General features: G+C 42.2%; 1 protein-coding gene across 1 annotated transcript; it reads right to left on the reverse strand.

The window, feature by feature from the left end:
- Positions 1–215: 215 nt before the first annotated feature.
- Positions 216–14,964, reverse strand: calb2a (calbindin 2a). The gene is made up of 11 exons (XM_037452463.2): positions 14,776–14,964; positions 11,347–11,423; positions 11,176–11,265; positions 10,492–10,572; positions 8,674–8,730; positions 7,301–7,378; positions 5,910–5,965; positions 5,730–5,769; positions 5,576–5,629; positions 3,128–3,199; positions 216–935 (listed from the first exon to the last, which is right to left on the reverse strand). Exons 1-11 carry the CDS (start codon positions 14,867–14,869, stop codon positions 819–821), a joined length of 816 nt encoding a protein of 271 aa, XP_037308360.1. The 5' UTR covers positions 14,870–14,964; the 3' UTR covers positions 216–818.
- Between the last annotated feature and the right edge of the window lie 1,715 nt (positions 14,965–16,679).

Below are 16,679 nucleotides of genomic sequence, written 5' to 3' on the forward strand. Positions count from 1 at the left end.
GATGTTGAGGCACCAGTTTACAGCTGGAGGGCCTTGAAACCATAATGTAGTTGGTATGCGGAAGGTCAGCTGAGGAAATGTCACTTTGAGAGAATGACGCAGCATTGAATGGCTCTAAAATATTTAGATTGCAACGAAGTCCAAGAGCTAATCTTTTCCACCAAGGCATGACCAACACTGTCAGTTACAAAAACATGTTCATAGAGTGTCAAAAATGAGTTTATGTTAAGACATTTTATTAATATTCCAATCGACTACCAGCCAAAAACAAACATTGAAAATTTCAAATCATATCATGGCAATGGAACAGGAAGGCCCCAAGGCAAACCGGCCATCACATACTATAAATTAGATAAATCCAAACACAGCTGCCTGCTATATATATTGTATCTAATGCAAAGTTGTAATAGAGGGGATGGAGGGGTCGAGGTTCAAGGGTTATAAGTGGGCATTTGGTCAGGAGTTGCATGTCAGGCACGGCATCGATGGCGGGGATGGTTATGAGGTCAGAAATGGTAAAGGGAAAGGGTGAGGACTTTTGAAGGTGAAAAGCTACTGTAGAGGTTTCACACAGGTCAGGTGGCAGAAAAATGAGGGTTTGAGGAGGAAGAGCCTTTCTGCGTGCTGACGGTGCACTTGTTCGTTCAGATGTTGTAACGTTAGGACTGGGTGGGGCATAGGGTAGGGGGAGGGGTGTCTGGCACATGCAGCCCGGGAATAGGTCGCCAGGCAGCTGGACGCCGGCGTGGTCTCGGGAGAGAAAGGTCAAGGGTGGGCGGCGAAAATGAAAATGACACAACATGAGCGAAGAAGAAGAGTCAAACAATGGGCTCCCTGCAGAGGACGATTTCCAGCTCGCCGCGGTAGAGCTTCCCTCCATCGGACAGGCGCATGATGCTCTGCTTGTAGCCCGTCAGGTTCTTCACATCCACCTCCTGGATGAGAGAGAGGAGGTTGTGAGGAAACAATGGGAGATTTCAGACGGAGGTCCTGAAAAGAAGGGCTCTCTAATAACTCTCAAAGCATCTCGTACTGGGCTGCCAAGCAAACATCGTATTTGTGCTCTTGTGCTGTTTGCACATATTTCAATCAGGTAATATGCCTACATGTGATGCTAAATGCAAGAACAGTCTAATTGACAGGTCATTGGTAATAACCAAACAACAGCTAAAGTAAAACTATGAGCGTCTTCAGAGAGTTAATTGTAACTGAAGTGTCACACCTAGACATCCCAGTGAACAGGGCAAGGTTGAATGTGACCAATTATTTTGGGATGTAGTCACAGGAGGCCGTTGTGTCATGAAAAATAGATGAATCAAAACAAACAAAAAAAAAATAACGTTATTGTCTAAACCAGGGATTCCCAAAGTGTGGTGCGCGTACGCTGCGACCAGGGGGTGCGCGAGAGGAAAAATGTAATGGCGGTCAGTTTTGTCAAGTGGGATTTTTCCATTGACATATATAAAAGGATTTTTCCATACAATAAAAAGCATGAACATTAAACATTTTCTTTGTATTCGCTTTTTAATTTATCATGAAGAAGACAGCTGCTGTCTGCATGCTCTTCTTTTATGCACTGCAGCCGCTAGGCTATATGCGTGCCAACTCGTTTCATTGATTGTATAAATATGCTTAACTGGCTGAAATCAGGAAAACTGTCAAGTGGGACTTCTTATGATAAAGTTGTTAGTCACGAAGGAGGAGAGGGACCAAGAGAGAGTGAGGATTTGGAGGCAACAGAGACGGAGAGAATAGAGACAGAAAATGAGCGGGAGTCAGAAGATGCACGGGAGGAAAACGAAGCGGAGGGTAGGAGATGCCAAAAAAGAAGTGATGAGGGTGAACACCAGACGGGGAGAAAAAGAAGAAAACATGATGACAATTATCTGGGTCTGGGCTTCACTTGGATCGGCGATACAGATTGTCCGAAGCCTCAGTACGTGTTGTGCAGTGAAGTTCTAGCAAACAGCTGTCTGAAGCCATCTTATCTCCGTCGTCACATGCACACGAAACATGGCCATTTAAGTCAAAAGCCCCTTACATTTTATGAAGCAAAATTGGAGGAGTTGCAGAAAAGGCCCAAAAAAATGCAGTTTCATTCATGCATTGGGTCTACGAAAGACGCATTACGGGCTTCATATCTGCTCAGTTACAGAGTAGGGAGAAAGGGAGAAACACAATTGCTGAAGACGTGTGTTTGCCAGCGGCCAAAGAAATGGTGGAGTGTATGATTGGAGAGACAGAGGAAAAAAGAGTTGGACATGATTCCTGTGTTCAATAACACTGTGTCGCGCCGCATTGATGCCATGTCTGAAGACATCCTGGTTGTACTACTCAGCCCCCCTCCCTCCCTCCCTCCCTCTCTCTTGCTGCAGGCTGAGCGTCTTTTGGGCTACACTTGAAAAGTTCAAGATGGATCCTCTTTTATCGTCTTTTAATCTATTTTATATTTGAGCCGCTCTTTGTTGCTTAATTATGTTGTGGATCGTGTGTAGGCTAATTTTATTGTGGCACTTGAAAAGTTTCCGGTTGATCCTCGTTTTTATTTATTTTATCTATTTCGGAGCCTATTCTCTCTTGTGTTATGATGATGATGATGCTATAGCTCCACAGTCATTTAACAGGCCGAGCCTATTGCTGCAATCTTTTACGCGGCTGTGTTCTGGTTATTTGCGCATGTTTAAACATGAGTCTTTATATGAAGCTAAAACAGTTTGTCGCGTTTTTTTTTTTTTTAAGTGTGAATTGGGGGTGCGCCAACCCGGTTGGGACATGGAAGGGGGTGCGCAGGAAAAAAAGTTTGGGAACCGCTGGTCTAAACCAATAACGTATTCCTGCTCCTATCCCCAAAACGGGCCTAATTGCACTCGTGTGATCTATGATTAGTGCATTATGTCGAGTGAATTGGACCGTGAGATGGGGCAGGCAACGGTGTCAAACAGTGCTTTCAGCGGCGGCAACCCATTTGTGAAAGAGTTCAGGATCAATACAGACAGCACTGGATAAATTAGCAGCGTTGTTATTGTGGTGTGAACAGTAATGACAATACAAGCTAACGAAAAGCAAATGGTGCATTTTGGTTTCCACTGGGTTGCAGCATGTACCGGTGGGCAACACGTCATCTCACCTTCTTGTTTGTCTGGTAAAGGTCTCGTAGCAGAGCATCTAACTCAAGCTCATCAATGTAGCCATTCCCATCCTGAAAGAGAATGACAGAAGCATGCCACAGATTTTATTTTCATCTCCAAACATTTAAAAGTAAAGACGATGTCATTGGAGGGATAGCCGAATTCTAAACATAATTAAACCAAAGCTATTTGGACAACAGCTGAACAATATGAAGCTTCCTTATGGCGGAATGTGTTTCTAGTTTTCATCAAAATGTTCCTTCTCTAACCCTGTGGTGCAGCTATATTTAGATCCCGAGCTTCCTCATGTGTGTGCCCTGCTCTGCTGCTCATTCAATATTGTATGGCAGCCTTCAGGAATGTACCTGCCAATGACCATTCATGGCTGATCGTTTTATAAAAGACTTCCCCATTCACAACTCTGTTGTCTGCAAAGTCAATACGGAGCCACTTTGCTAATTAATGAGTTATGTCTCACGGTAGAGATTTGAGTCTGGGGCCAAGAAATAAGTCCAAATTGTTGGAAATCTTCCCTTGGCAAGCAGAACAAAACCACGTTCTGTGCATCTAGGCTCGGTCTCAAGATGACTTCAGAGCCGAGTGGCTTGCCAGTCATGTTTTTTACTTTGATGTTCATAAGCCTAGATTGAAGTGTCCCAGATCCAACGATCCCAGGAATAAAGTGGGAATTTTATTTACTTACACACCAAGTATGAAAGAACTGCAACTTTGCTGGTTTACGGGAAAGGGGATCATCCGGTATAAGCTAGCGGGTCCAAGTAGCATGGCATCTTGAAATTTTAGACATTTTAAAGGTTTTGCACAGTTTGGGTTCTGGTGGCACCGTGAGCCATGTTAGAGTTCAGATGACCGTCCACGTCTCTCAGTGACAGCAGCTGCTTGTGTTTCAGCTGCAGGGGCCGAGGCACATAATGATGGAACTAATTACACACACAAATGGTTGTGCTACATTCCCATCATTCATGTCGACTATTTAGTCAACATGAATGATTCTACGCAGCTCATTGATTTTTTCAACTCAACATTCAACTCTGTCCTTCAAAGTGAATCAGCTACAGAGAGGGCTTGACTTCAGTCCAATCTGAGGGATTCATACTGCTCTTATTTGGCTCTCATTCTTCCCAGAGGAGAGTTTAGCTGTATTGCATTGTCTTCATTGGCAGTAATATGCAGTGTTGCTCTGTGTTGCTCTGTGCCAATAATGTTTATTAAGGTTTTGAAGCCGTGGATCTATAGTGTCGGAATGGTTCATTCTTAGTGCCAAATGTTGAATATCTATGTTCCAATTATTAGGTTTTTACCATTCATTTCTTCTCTATCAACAGTTTTTGATTCAGAACAGTTCTATATTTCCGGACTAACAAACCTAAACCAACCTCCCCCGGCTGGAATCTCAAAATACTCCAAATTCTTGTCTTCCAACGGAGTAAACACGTCTCAATTCAACAGCAAATATTTTAAAGGATCTACTTTGCAGAGTTACACGGTAGAATTTTGTTCAGGTAGAAATTAAAAGAATGTCAATTACTATGCAACCGATTTCAAGTCAACTTTATATTTGATGTAACTTCATAAATTAGCATCTCATTTCTCCTTAACCATCAAGCAGTTGAGGTATCCAATGCAGTGAAGTATACTTGCTACTTCACTGGAAACATACGACATATGGTTGTATTAGGCTTGTTTTCGAAACATAATTAATGTTAAAGACAATAAATAATAATGTTGTGAGGAGGCGGAAAACAGAGATTTTATGTAAAAGAAAATCAAGCTTTCAGCACTCTGGAAATAAACGAAGACAGAATGAACTGAAGCACCAGTGCTGTACGTCCTAAAAGCCTTGCCGCAGCTACCTAGATAATGGAAGGTCACAAAAGCTCCAAAAAATATCATAAACAAGAACCCAGGATCTGGAAGATAAGCAACTGTTCCCTGTTACTCGACTCTGTTCCCAACCCCCTGGTTTCATATTGCTCCCTGTGGCCCCTCCACCAATCTACTGCTTATTTGAAAAATTAAACCATTACCTGAACCAGTGCTCACAGACCGTGATCCTTTTTCCAAAGGCACAGGTGTGTCAAGTCTGACTCATTTCCTAAGGTAATTCAGGAGCGCTCCTAAACAGTCCCGACTGTTCTCTTTCTAGCTCGGGTTACAATTTGTCCTTCTTCTACAGCAAAATTCTGCAGTTAGCATATTTCAGCGATTTATTTCCCCCCATTGCGCAAATCCACAGACTGGAATGGAAACGACACGTGGCAGTCAACAAGAGACCATGCTCATTTCACGTCGAGTCGACCGTGATTTCAAACGTTTATTAATGAACATTCATTTTGAAACCTAATCTTTGTATTGCTGCGACGATCACACCTTTAGTGTTTGGTTGGTATTTATGGTATTGCTCCCTTGAATGAAATGTCTCCTACCTTGTCATAGAAGGTGAAGATGGCATTGAACTGCTCAGTAGTCAACTTGACACCCTGCAGAAAAATACAGGACAAGACAAAAGCTCAACCACTGCTACACTAAGGCCAGTTATGGATGTTAATTGTGTATAGCCGTTTTCTTTCTGCACCATACCTGGAATTTGAGTAAGAAATTCTCCTTAACTGGGAGCAGCCTGGGGAGAGAACGACTTCATTAGAGGACATGATAGTTTGTTGAATTATTCAAATACATTGGCCATAAATTAACATCAGCAGCCATGTGTCTCAACATTTACATATATGGTGAACAGAGGTAAGACAAATTGCACATTACCTGGCCATCTCTGACAGGCCCAACTTCCCATCTCCATTCAGATCAAACATCCTGAGCTACAAAGTAGAAGCAGAACAGAGACAGACAAAGGAGGGAGACTGATTTGTATAGGTATGTGCTGTCAAGGGGAAGGCAAAAATGATCCGATGTATTTCAGTGACGAAGAAATGGACTGGAAAGTTTATACTTTTGTTATATATGAGTGTTTTTGTTTTTTGTTTTCAAAATGTTTAACAAGTGATTTTAGAGTGATTTTTATGTGTAATCTAAAAAAATATATTTTTGAGAAATGTCTGGCTTCTACAATGTGCTGGACACATTTCTATTACACACATATTTGATATGAAAACATTTTCATATCAATTCATCACCATTTGTGACAATTTGTTGACACAGAATTACATATTAAAGTTTATATTAGTAGTTTTGTAGAGGTATCTACTACTCACAAACAAAGAAGGGGGTACATCTCATGCACTAAACTGACAGTTATGTCAAATAAAATCACCCATCATCTACCTTTTCAACAGGATTTCTATTTAGCAAGTGACATCCTCAACATGATATCATTTCCGCAGGACTTGAATGTTATTGGTGCCTCTGTATTAATTATTATTTTTGATCTATTATTATTAATACGCAAAAATCATCTTGCTACTTTTCCGTTGATTATATATTTACTATCTGCGGCTTTAACAGAGGCACAAAGAAACAACAACGGCCGAGTGCATCCAGGAGTGGGCTGTGGAGAAATCAGGTCAGGTCAGCTCTAGGGCTTCCAGGACAAAGCAGATGTGAGCACATCTGTGCTGTAAAGCCACAACCTGCAGGACACGAACCGCCACCAACACAGTAGGCCTTCTGAGTGCCTCCGGGCAGAGGAACGCTTGGTATATTCATTTCTTAAAGACTGCATATGGCTCGCAGTGTTTCTCTATGATTTAATGCTGATTCCGAGATATCAGTTGTATTTAAGTTTAGCCATTTAAAGTTATTTGTTAACACTTTGAGAGGCACTGATGCATGAGACTACTTCTCACATGATTTATTATATTTGTGAACATGGGTTTACTAAATGCTCTTAGGGCGTGGCTACTTAGAGACTAACATTGTTCTCTGGTCTGGGAGCAAATTGAAACATGCATGTAAATGCAAGGGAACAAGATTTAACGTTTTGTGAATCAAGAGTCATCAAAAGAGCATCAAAATTCCACATCATCTGTATACTTAATCTCCATTTAATTTTCACAATTCTAGTAATGGGCTGAGTTCATCCAAAACAGCTTGATGGCTCAAAAAACAACTAATTGTCTGCACTATTGTGGCTTTAGGCCAATTGTAATTGAAAGGAAGACATGAAATAACTATATATGGGAAATAGGAAAACTTACAATGGTCTGTGTGTACTCCTGGAGCTTCTTGTCATCGTAGTGTCTGTTAGCCTTCTCCAGCAGGTCTGACAGAAAGCCCTGAGGACAGAAGCAAGAGTACATTTAGGAATAAATAAAAGGAATGAGGAAGAACATGCATATGCATGGCATGTACTATTAAATGAACAGCAGCAATATGAGAGAAATGCTTTTTTAAGATCTGCAGAAGGAGATTTTATGAAAGTAAAGTAAACAGAAAGAAAAGAAAACGATGCAGACATAAAAAGTGATAATGTTATTTTATTAAGTGATCTTGTGTTCTTTATTAAAAATTCTAATCCGCAGAGGTAATAGTGACTATAGGCTTTAAGTACATTAAATGCAGCAGCCATTTTCTCACATCACTGCAGCTCGTGAGTCGATACAATCGCATATTCTCATGTCCACCATTTCCAAAGCTGTCCAAAGGCCACACCTGAGTAACTCATCTGCATCTGGTGAGCTGGAAGAAATGTGATCCCCTATGTACTTCACACGGGATTTCTGACCGCATTAATGGTGAACTCCCAAGTGAAACATTTCACTGGAGATATCAAAGGGAAAAACAACTTTTTTTTAATCTGAATCCTCACCTGGAAAAAACCCTCAAGGTCATTAGGGGATTTCCAGTGGAGCAGCCCCTGACTCTTTAGTCAAATCAGCTGCCAGGATTTACTGACCCACGTGCTCAAAGGATTTTTAAAAGGAAAAGATGACTATATTTTTGTATTTGGGTTATCTGTGGACTTTATATAAGAGATAGCAGATAAGGATACTCCCCATCTATTTCCCATAAGTATTTCTTTACCCAGCTGATTCAGAATCACTATGATAGGGGAATAGTCACTTATAAATCATAACACACAAAAAGCAGAGAATTATTTTTGTTTGTTTGTTTCCTTTCTTTTATTGGTACACAGCAATAAAGCATCTAGGGGGGATAGAGAGAAAACTTTGCATCTGAACTTTAACACTCCAAATCAATTAAAGGTATAGGAAATACACCAAGGTGATCATAAACACATAAACACATCACTAAAACAGTGGTATGGATAGAGATAGATATGCAAATAAATAAAAAGAATACAAGAAAAGACTTATGCTTTATGAATATGCTTTAAGCGGATAGTGTTAGGGTTGGGTGCTCCGCTAATAAGCATTTAAATGTGTGTGTGTGTGTGTGTGTTGGGGGAAAAGAATGGAAAAAAGACAATAAAATGAGAAATAATTATGACAAAGTAAAAATAAGAATACAAGGTATTATAAGATTAGTTATGCTCCTCATTGGGAGATCAATGAATATATACTGTTAGGTATATCAGGTATGCAATATGTTATTCTGAGTCACAACAAACCTTCAATTCGTTCGCTTCAATGTAGCCGCTGCGATCCGTGTCATATCGCCGCCATGCCTGCAAGAAATCACCAGGACAAAGGAAATACATGGATTCAAAGCAGTTGGTGCGCTGATGTGGGTGATGTCTTTCCTTCCCTACATAACCCCCCCCCCTTGCTGATGAGCAGAAATGCTTCCATTGGGAAGGACCGGGGGGCCGGGCCCTTGCTGTAATCACACGGTCTTCAATACGATCCCATTTGCCGGCATGCAGAGCAAAGGGCGGCCGGAGACACAGACCCCAAATGAGGGAGGGAACAAAAGACCTTTTTACAAATGTTTTAATCTAGCCGCTGTCCCTGTCCAGAAGAAGGGCTCCTTATCAAAGATAGATGGCCTCCCTCCCTCCCTTCTCCTCCTCCTTCCACCGCTCTGCTCCTCCTCTGGACTTGTCAAAGAGGAGTTACAGTGGTGTTATCCATTATATATGACTCTGAAAATAGAAGGCTGTGCTTCCTCATTCTAACCCTTTAAAAACATCTCTGCCCACTTCCTCCTCCCTGAACCCTGAAACCAAGGCAGATTTATCCCCTCTCTTGTTTTATTCTTTCAAAGTCTGCCGCTCAACTTCCCATCGACATTTCATTTTTCGTCCTCTCGGTTCCTGCGTTCCCTCGTTTGCCCTTTGTTTCCTTCTCTCCACACCTTCCCCTTCCGTCATCCTCCTTCTCTCACTTCGTTGTTCCTTTTCAATATGCCACAGGAGACAAGGACAGTCTCTTGCAGACATGTAATTGGTTTCTAATTGGTGCCATTCTTTCATATCGTCAATGAAATCTGGCGTTTCCTTATCTTCTAGTTATTTTGTGGAATTAATGACTTCCTCTTTTCTAGTGCATTTCATCACACGCCTAGCTCTGCTGAGGACGTTTCTTCACTCCAACAACCATTCATTATTCATCATTAACATCTGCACCAAACTTGTTTATACAACTATACTATACTCTACGTTTAATTTGATGTATAAATGGTTTCTTAAACACACAACTTGGTTTTACTACACTGAACCATGTTTTTCATAGCAAGCTTTTGCTAGTAACTAGTCAACGACGATTAGCTTTGTGCGTAGCTAGTGTGTGAATACTCGTTATCTGAATTGATTTGGTGCTTTTTTAACTGAATGTTTTGTTCCTGACACCTTCCAATTGTAAACGTTATGCTTGTTATGAACAGATCGTAAATCTTCTCTCTGTCAACCCCTTAAAAAATTTCTACTGCAATAGTTTCCAGTGGTATTTGTTGTTTTCTTGTTATTACACTATTGTGTTGAGTGTCACAACTATAAAAGCATTGCATTTTCTCTCCATATATGTTTATGTGTGCGTGTTCTTTGCATGTCTTAAAATACACTCATGTGATCCAAAGTGGCCAATGTCCTGCCGGGGATCCCTGGACGTACAGTGTCAGATCTCTATGGTTACCATTGACAAATACAGCCTAAATATTAACACTGTTTGGTTCAGTCAATGTTCAGGACTGAAGCAAACAGTCTCTCCATTTATGATTTCCCCAAGTAGTACACCTTCCACAATAAACGGGACAAATCCGAGAACCTGCAGGCCGTCTCCCCTCCATGGCTGACCGACTCTGGGCTATATTGTATGGTTGGTTAAAGAAATCGTGTCCTGAATAATGGCATTTCTGAGTGAACAAAAAGGCATTTTACAGAAAGCATTGTTAAGAACTGTTCAAATGACTTTGGCAAAAGGGAACGATCGCTTTCCTTTGAAGAAATATATACCTGCCCGTCCACACGCACTCAGAAAGACTCTCTTACCGCCATGAACTCAGCACTTGAGCTGACAAACTCTCTGAAGCAGAGCAGGAAGTTCTCTTCTGTTGGGAGAATCTGGGCCAGCTAGAGAGAAATGACAAGAAAATGGAAGTGGTGAGAACACAAGATGGTGGGGTTGAAATGCTGTGAGAGAAAGGATGGAGGCTGGGTAGCTTTTTGTCTTCAAAGCCTCAAAGGACCAACTTGGACATAAATAATAGAGAAGCCGGGCTTGCCTAAGTAGGAATTCCTTAGAAATCAAATTTAGTTTCAGACAAAGCCTTTGCAAAAAATTTTTACGCCGTCAACTGAACCTTTAACTCATTGTCAGATTTTCCATGTGGCAGGTGGCATATTGATATCACAGAAGGGCCTTCTTTTTGCTGCTCTGTTAAATCCTGATCTGAAAATGGTCAAATCCAATAAAACCATCATAAAGACTGTATTTATGCAATCAATCTGTTGTTGACCAAGTCTTGCACTTTATTGCTTCGGCTGTGAGTTTCCTTAGCTTTTCCTCTTCTTACTAGCTACACAAATAGAAGTGGCATCCATCTAATTCAAAGTATTTCATACCTTGTCGGTTTGAATATTGTACAATATCCCACTGACACAAAAAAGGAGGACATTTTCATCAAAAACTACTGATTTCAAAACCTCAAACAAGAAACGATCCCCAGGTCTTACCTCTGACATCTCGATTCGTCCGTCTTTGTTCTTGTCAAAGTTCTGCATGAACTCCTTCATCTTTTCTCTGAAGATGGGGTTTGTAGGGTCCTGGAAAACATTTGTGCTTAATACAAATGAAACATGAGTGGCCAGTATTGCACGTGTTTAATCTCTAGTCCTTGAACTCACCACCCCAGCTCCTCTCCGGGCCGTCTCCAACTCCTTGAAGAAGTTCTCCAGCTCCTTCCCTTCGATGTAGCCATTACCTGGGAGACACACATAGCCATGAACCTATGCTACTGCACAAAAGGTGCATTTATCTGTGGCTAGAATACGAAAATAAAGTAAACTCTGCAGATGTGGTCCCAGTGTCAAACATATCCACGCATATCCCAGTACGGCTCGGTTCTGACCCAGTATTTATCAAAACATGAGCCTTTTAGCGACTCTCATCCTTCCCCTTCTGGCACAATAAATTAGACTATTGACTGACACTATGCAACCTGAACACTCCTTAAAGACTGTGTTTTGAGGTGTTGTATGTATGAAGAGGCTCTATATGGAGAGCTGCTTTTCTTGGTTTTAAAGGGGATGATCCAGGGCGACCAGTTTTTTTCCGATGGACTTGTGAAAGTGAGGATGTTTTGTCAAGAGCAACGGATGTTTTAAAAGGTTTCAACCTTGATTCACAGAATGCTGTCAGTATTTTTGACACACAATGTCACTTTTATCCACAGGGGTCCATCCTAAGAACATGTCCATCACCTTTTCTTAGATTCTGTCATTAAAAATTTAGCTCAGGGACAATAAAGTTGATTGTCTTCTTATCTTATTTCATGCTGCTCTGCTGCCCTGACAGTACCTATTCAGAGGACAATTGAGTGTGCCTGCTTCACCCAGGTAGTCTGTGAGCCCGTGCCAACATCCCATCAACAAGCACGCTGAATGGATGAACAGATGGCTCCAAACGATGTGACTAGCTGCTTCAATAAAACCCTGGAAGGCAGAACTGCCTCATTAAACACTAACGAAGATTATTATGCCATCGACTTCCTCTCCTCTCCCTCTAACTCTCTGTCATCTGCTTTCTTTCTAGCTCCTTCTCTTGCCATATCCATCCAGCATCTTGGCTTTGTGTGGCTATCTGTCTGTGTGTGTGTGTGTGTGTGTGTGTGTGTGTGTGTGTGTGTGTGTGTGTGTGTGTGTGTAGGTGGGTTGTGTGAATGGGTTCCTCAGCAATCTTATCAAAAGTCATGAATGCAGGCTCTGCTGTTTCAATAAGTGGGACGGTGAAACGCCTCGCTGCTATCGGGCCTCCCTCCTGTGGGGCGTATTGACATTTAGCGCTCTGGAGAGGAATGGCCTGGTTGATAATTAAACAGAGTACGATGTGATTAACTACAAGGCAAACTACATGAAATGGAAATAAAAATAGATTTACGAACAGATTACTCCGAAGCCTGGTTCCCCATTGTTTTTATGTGTTAAGGGCACATCTGTTTGTTCTGTGCTTTTTCATTTAGGGTGAATGCTAATTTTCACATTTAGCCTTTTAGACACTACAATGTGCTTAAGGTACTTTTTTTTCTGTGAAATGTTGCAGTAAACTGTCCCAAGCACACCCATCAAGCATCCCTTCCAGAAGACACGGCTCATGGCTGGCTTCAACTCACTTCCCCATCACTCAACATAGATGTCGCAGAACCAGTTCTAAGTGTTTAAATGAGGGCGCTCCCAGGGATTTGCCTCTCAAATACTTTGGTCTCAAACCCTTGACACTTGCAGCAGTTCCTGAAACCACTTTTTGCCCAAATGCACTGTTTTGGATGCAGCCTTGTTACAATCCCAGGAGAGCCGCTTCATTCTAAAATCCACCAACACAGGAAGACTCTCAAAGTGGAAAGCCACTAAGGGCACATTTAAGTGCATTTGCCTTTCAAAGTGCAGCCCTGTCTATTCAAATATTTTGTGATGAGACCACGGCTGGGTCATTTCAGGAAGTCGGTTTTGCTCACTGCCGCCGAATTTCCATACGCAGGTTAATAGAAATAAAAAAATTGACAGGGAAATCTCTATAATTAGCGAAAGGAACTGCAGTAGTTTGCAGCTTTGAAGTGCATGAAAAGAGAAGGCCTGACGGGGAGAGAGATGAGAGGGACGCAGAGCGGAGTAGCTGCAAAAGACGCAATTCAGATGAGACTTGATCCTGGGCCAACAGGGGAATAATTCGGTTTCATCATCTCTAGTTGCATTGTCTCCTGTGTATTTTTATCCGCAACTCAGGAGATGTTTACTCAACCTGAGCAAGCAAATTAGCTCTCCTCTCTCTCCCCAAAGAACCAGGAGACACTCCCAGTAATGAGAGCAGAATTTAAATGCCGTAGCCAAATCTGTTGATGCTCACTGGTTGTATTTGATTTGTAAAGCGGCTCGTTGCAAAGCACAATATGTAAAAGCACCCTCAAGACTTGAGACACCTGGGTGGTGACTGACACCCTGGCGCTCTAAGGGGGACAAACGATGTAAAAACAACAATGCTCGTAGCAACTTTGTCTGCACATTGGCTCAGGTGGAGGAGCCCAGCTGCTGAGCCCCATGCAGACCAACTCCTTCATTCCGCCCTGATTTCCCCACGGAGAGCATTTCAGCATGTGTGCAAGCGTCAAAACAGGTCGGATTAACGGTGAAATCCCCCAGAGCCTGTGTGTGAAACAAATATTAGCCACACACTCACCTTGTTTTCAAGGTGTGTTTGGAGCGTGTCCTTTCTGATCATTAGTTCACATAAATACCCTTTATCCAAAGAAAAGGATATCCCTAATCACGCGAACGAGGCTTTCAGCAGAGACACGTTTGATGCATTTGTTTAAGGAAAAAATAATACATGCACTCAGAAAAGCCCCAAAGAAAGACTGCGAATTGTAAAATCTGTACGGCACACTGAATGAATTAGTGGAAGGCCCTAAAACTTGTGCTATTTCATGTTGACAGATATCACACTGTCCACTGCATAAAGACCATCTAAGCATGAGGGATTGATCTTATTGATGGAAGTTAAATGAGCCCGTTTTTTTTTTAATCAAAAACGGATATCAGCAGGAGCATATAAGGCAGAGGCTTTTACATGTTACGGTACATTTACACAACCTTCAATACACGACCAAACAATTGTTAACATTGCATTCAAATAAAACATTATATATATATATATATTTAAAGGAGGGGGCAGTATATTAAGAATACCAGGTCTGATATAGGCTCATTAACACAACGGTTACACATGAAAAGGTCGCATTTAGCTACTTCATTCCTACCGACCACACAAGAATCATAGCTAATGAGAGACAAAATAGATGCAATGAAATTCAGAATGCTATATTTTGGGCGATTTGTCATGTTCCTATAGTCGCTTTAATGCGCAAAAACGTTTTGTTATAGTTTGTTTATTTGAGGTATTATAACGAGTTTTTCTCGGAGGAAGCATTTCAACATGCATCCCCCTGTATGATTATTATCAACCTTCAATCTTGGACAGCAGTGTTATTTTCTGTAATCCAGTATTCTCTCTTGATTTTTCAGTTTGGAATAACTTTTAGAAGAAAACAAAAAGTGTCCTACCGTCGGAGTCGAAATGTTTCCAAATGTCCAGGAACTGGGACGCAGTGACCTCGGCCAGGTGCAGGTGAGGAGGCTGCTGTGCTTTGTCGGCCATGGTGCTTCTTGAAACGATGCTGCTTGCAGAACCAGAGAACAGAAAAAGACCCCACCGCTAACTTTGTCTGTGCCTCTTGATCAAACACACCCCCACACTGTGGCCCCGGCGCGCCGCACGCCGCTTTTTAACCCCGGCGAAGGAGCGGCAGTGCTGCTGCTCTTCCGCTGGGGGCGCGCTTACACGAAACAGAGCGTCATCTGAGTCAGCTTCCCTCATCCTCTCTCCCTCCCTCTCTCTCTCTCTCTCTCTCGCTCTCTCCTGATGTGGCTCTGTGTGATAGGATGTCTTGGGCACTGCAGTGGACAGACGGATGTGTGTGTGTAGAGAGAGAGAGAGAGAGAGAGAGAGAGAGAGAGAACGATGTGAAAGATGCAGATAGTGAGCACATCATACGGTTGTTGCATCATCACGCTTTACAGTAGATCCCATGTGAGTGTGTGTGATTCAGTCCACATACGCGCATGTGTGTGTGTGTGTGTGTGTGTGTGTGTGTGCGTGTGTGTGTGCTGACTATGTTCCACCCTTACATCTGTGTGTGTATCTAAGCGTGCGGCTCCACGAGCCGTTCTGCCACTGTGTGAGGCTTTGCAGACTTAATTAGAACTCACACATTAATCACCTTTCCCACCCTGCCTCTAGCCGGGAGTGATTAGCCCACCAAATACATGTAAGTTCTGAGAAAAAAAGATTAAATCATGAATGGCCTGGCTGATGTGTAGGGGAGTCAAAGCCACTGGATCCTATAGGAAAATTATTATTATTATTTTTTTTTTTAAACAGTCATATATATTTTACTCCATTAGGTGATAATATTGAGGATGAAGTATCCATAAAAGCATTTTCCTGATGTTGGATAGAAGAAATAGACAATCAATACAGTTTATCAAATGAATTACCGGTGATAAAAAACTGTTTCCCCTTGGTCATAAAAAACTGTTTCCCCTTGGTCATAAAAAACTGTTTCCCCTTGGTTCATTTAATTACAAGTGTAGTTCATTGTAACAGCCCTTTCCTGTGCTTGTTATGCTATGAGATACGAAAATGTCTGTTCCAATCAATTGTATCCTTTAAATTGTGTCAACTTTACGGCCAAGGAAGTCCAGAAAGGCAATAGGGGGGGTTCCACTACTCACTCTCCCACAAAGACATCTACGTGAAACCAGTACCAGGACGTGGCTTCAACAATATTATACACATGTATTATTATTTATTATTATTATTTTTAATGAGCAACCCATTTTGTGTGAACTTGATTTTTTTGTTCAGTAAAAAATTGCATCTCCTAGAGATCAAGGCAAGTCAGACGGTCTTAGCTCCACAGCCACCTGCCGGTGCAGGTGAAGTGGCTTAGGCCCGAAGCTGCACTGACATCTTCGGCCCAGGACCACGTGACGTCGAATGACCTTGGCGAATAATTAAGCGCATCTACACGAACCAACTCGGCATGCATACATATGCATGCACAGCAGTGCTGCATTCTGTAAACTCTCACGCTAAACGAGTCACAACCACCACCGAGAGCGAGGCTGCGCTCACATGGCCAGCACGAGCTCGCGTGCATGACGGTACGCGCGAGCAGCACGTGTGCGTGTGACACGTGTTCTTAAGAGCGTCCACTCAGCAGAGCTGTCTGGTTGTGTTTCCTCAGCGGCTCTTTTCCCCCTATAACACTCACTGGCTGGATCAACGGAACATTTGGCCCGTAAACACACCTCCCTCCGCTCTCCGGTTCCCTTCAGTCCCTCTAATGGACTTGTCTCTACGCCCACGTCCCTCCATTCAAAGCAGGGGAGCCCGCTACTTTGCA

The sequence above is a fragment of the Pungitius pungitius genome, chromosome 6 (genome assembly GCF_949316345.1).
Source record: "Pungitius pungitius chromosome 6, fPunPun2.1, whole genome shotgun sequence".
NCBI lineage: Eukaryota > Metazoa > Chordata > Actinopteri > Perciformes > Gasterosteidae > Pungitius > Pungitius pungitius.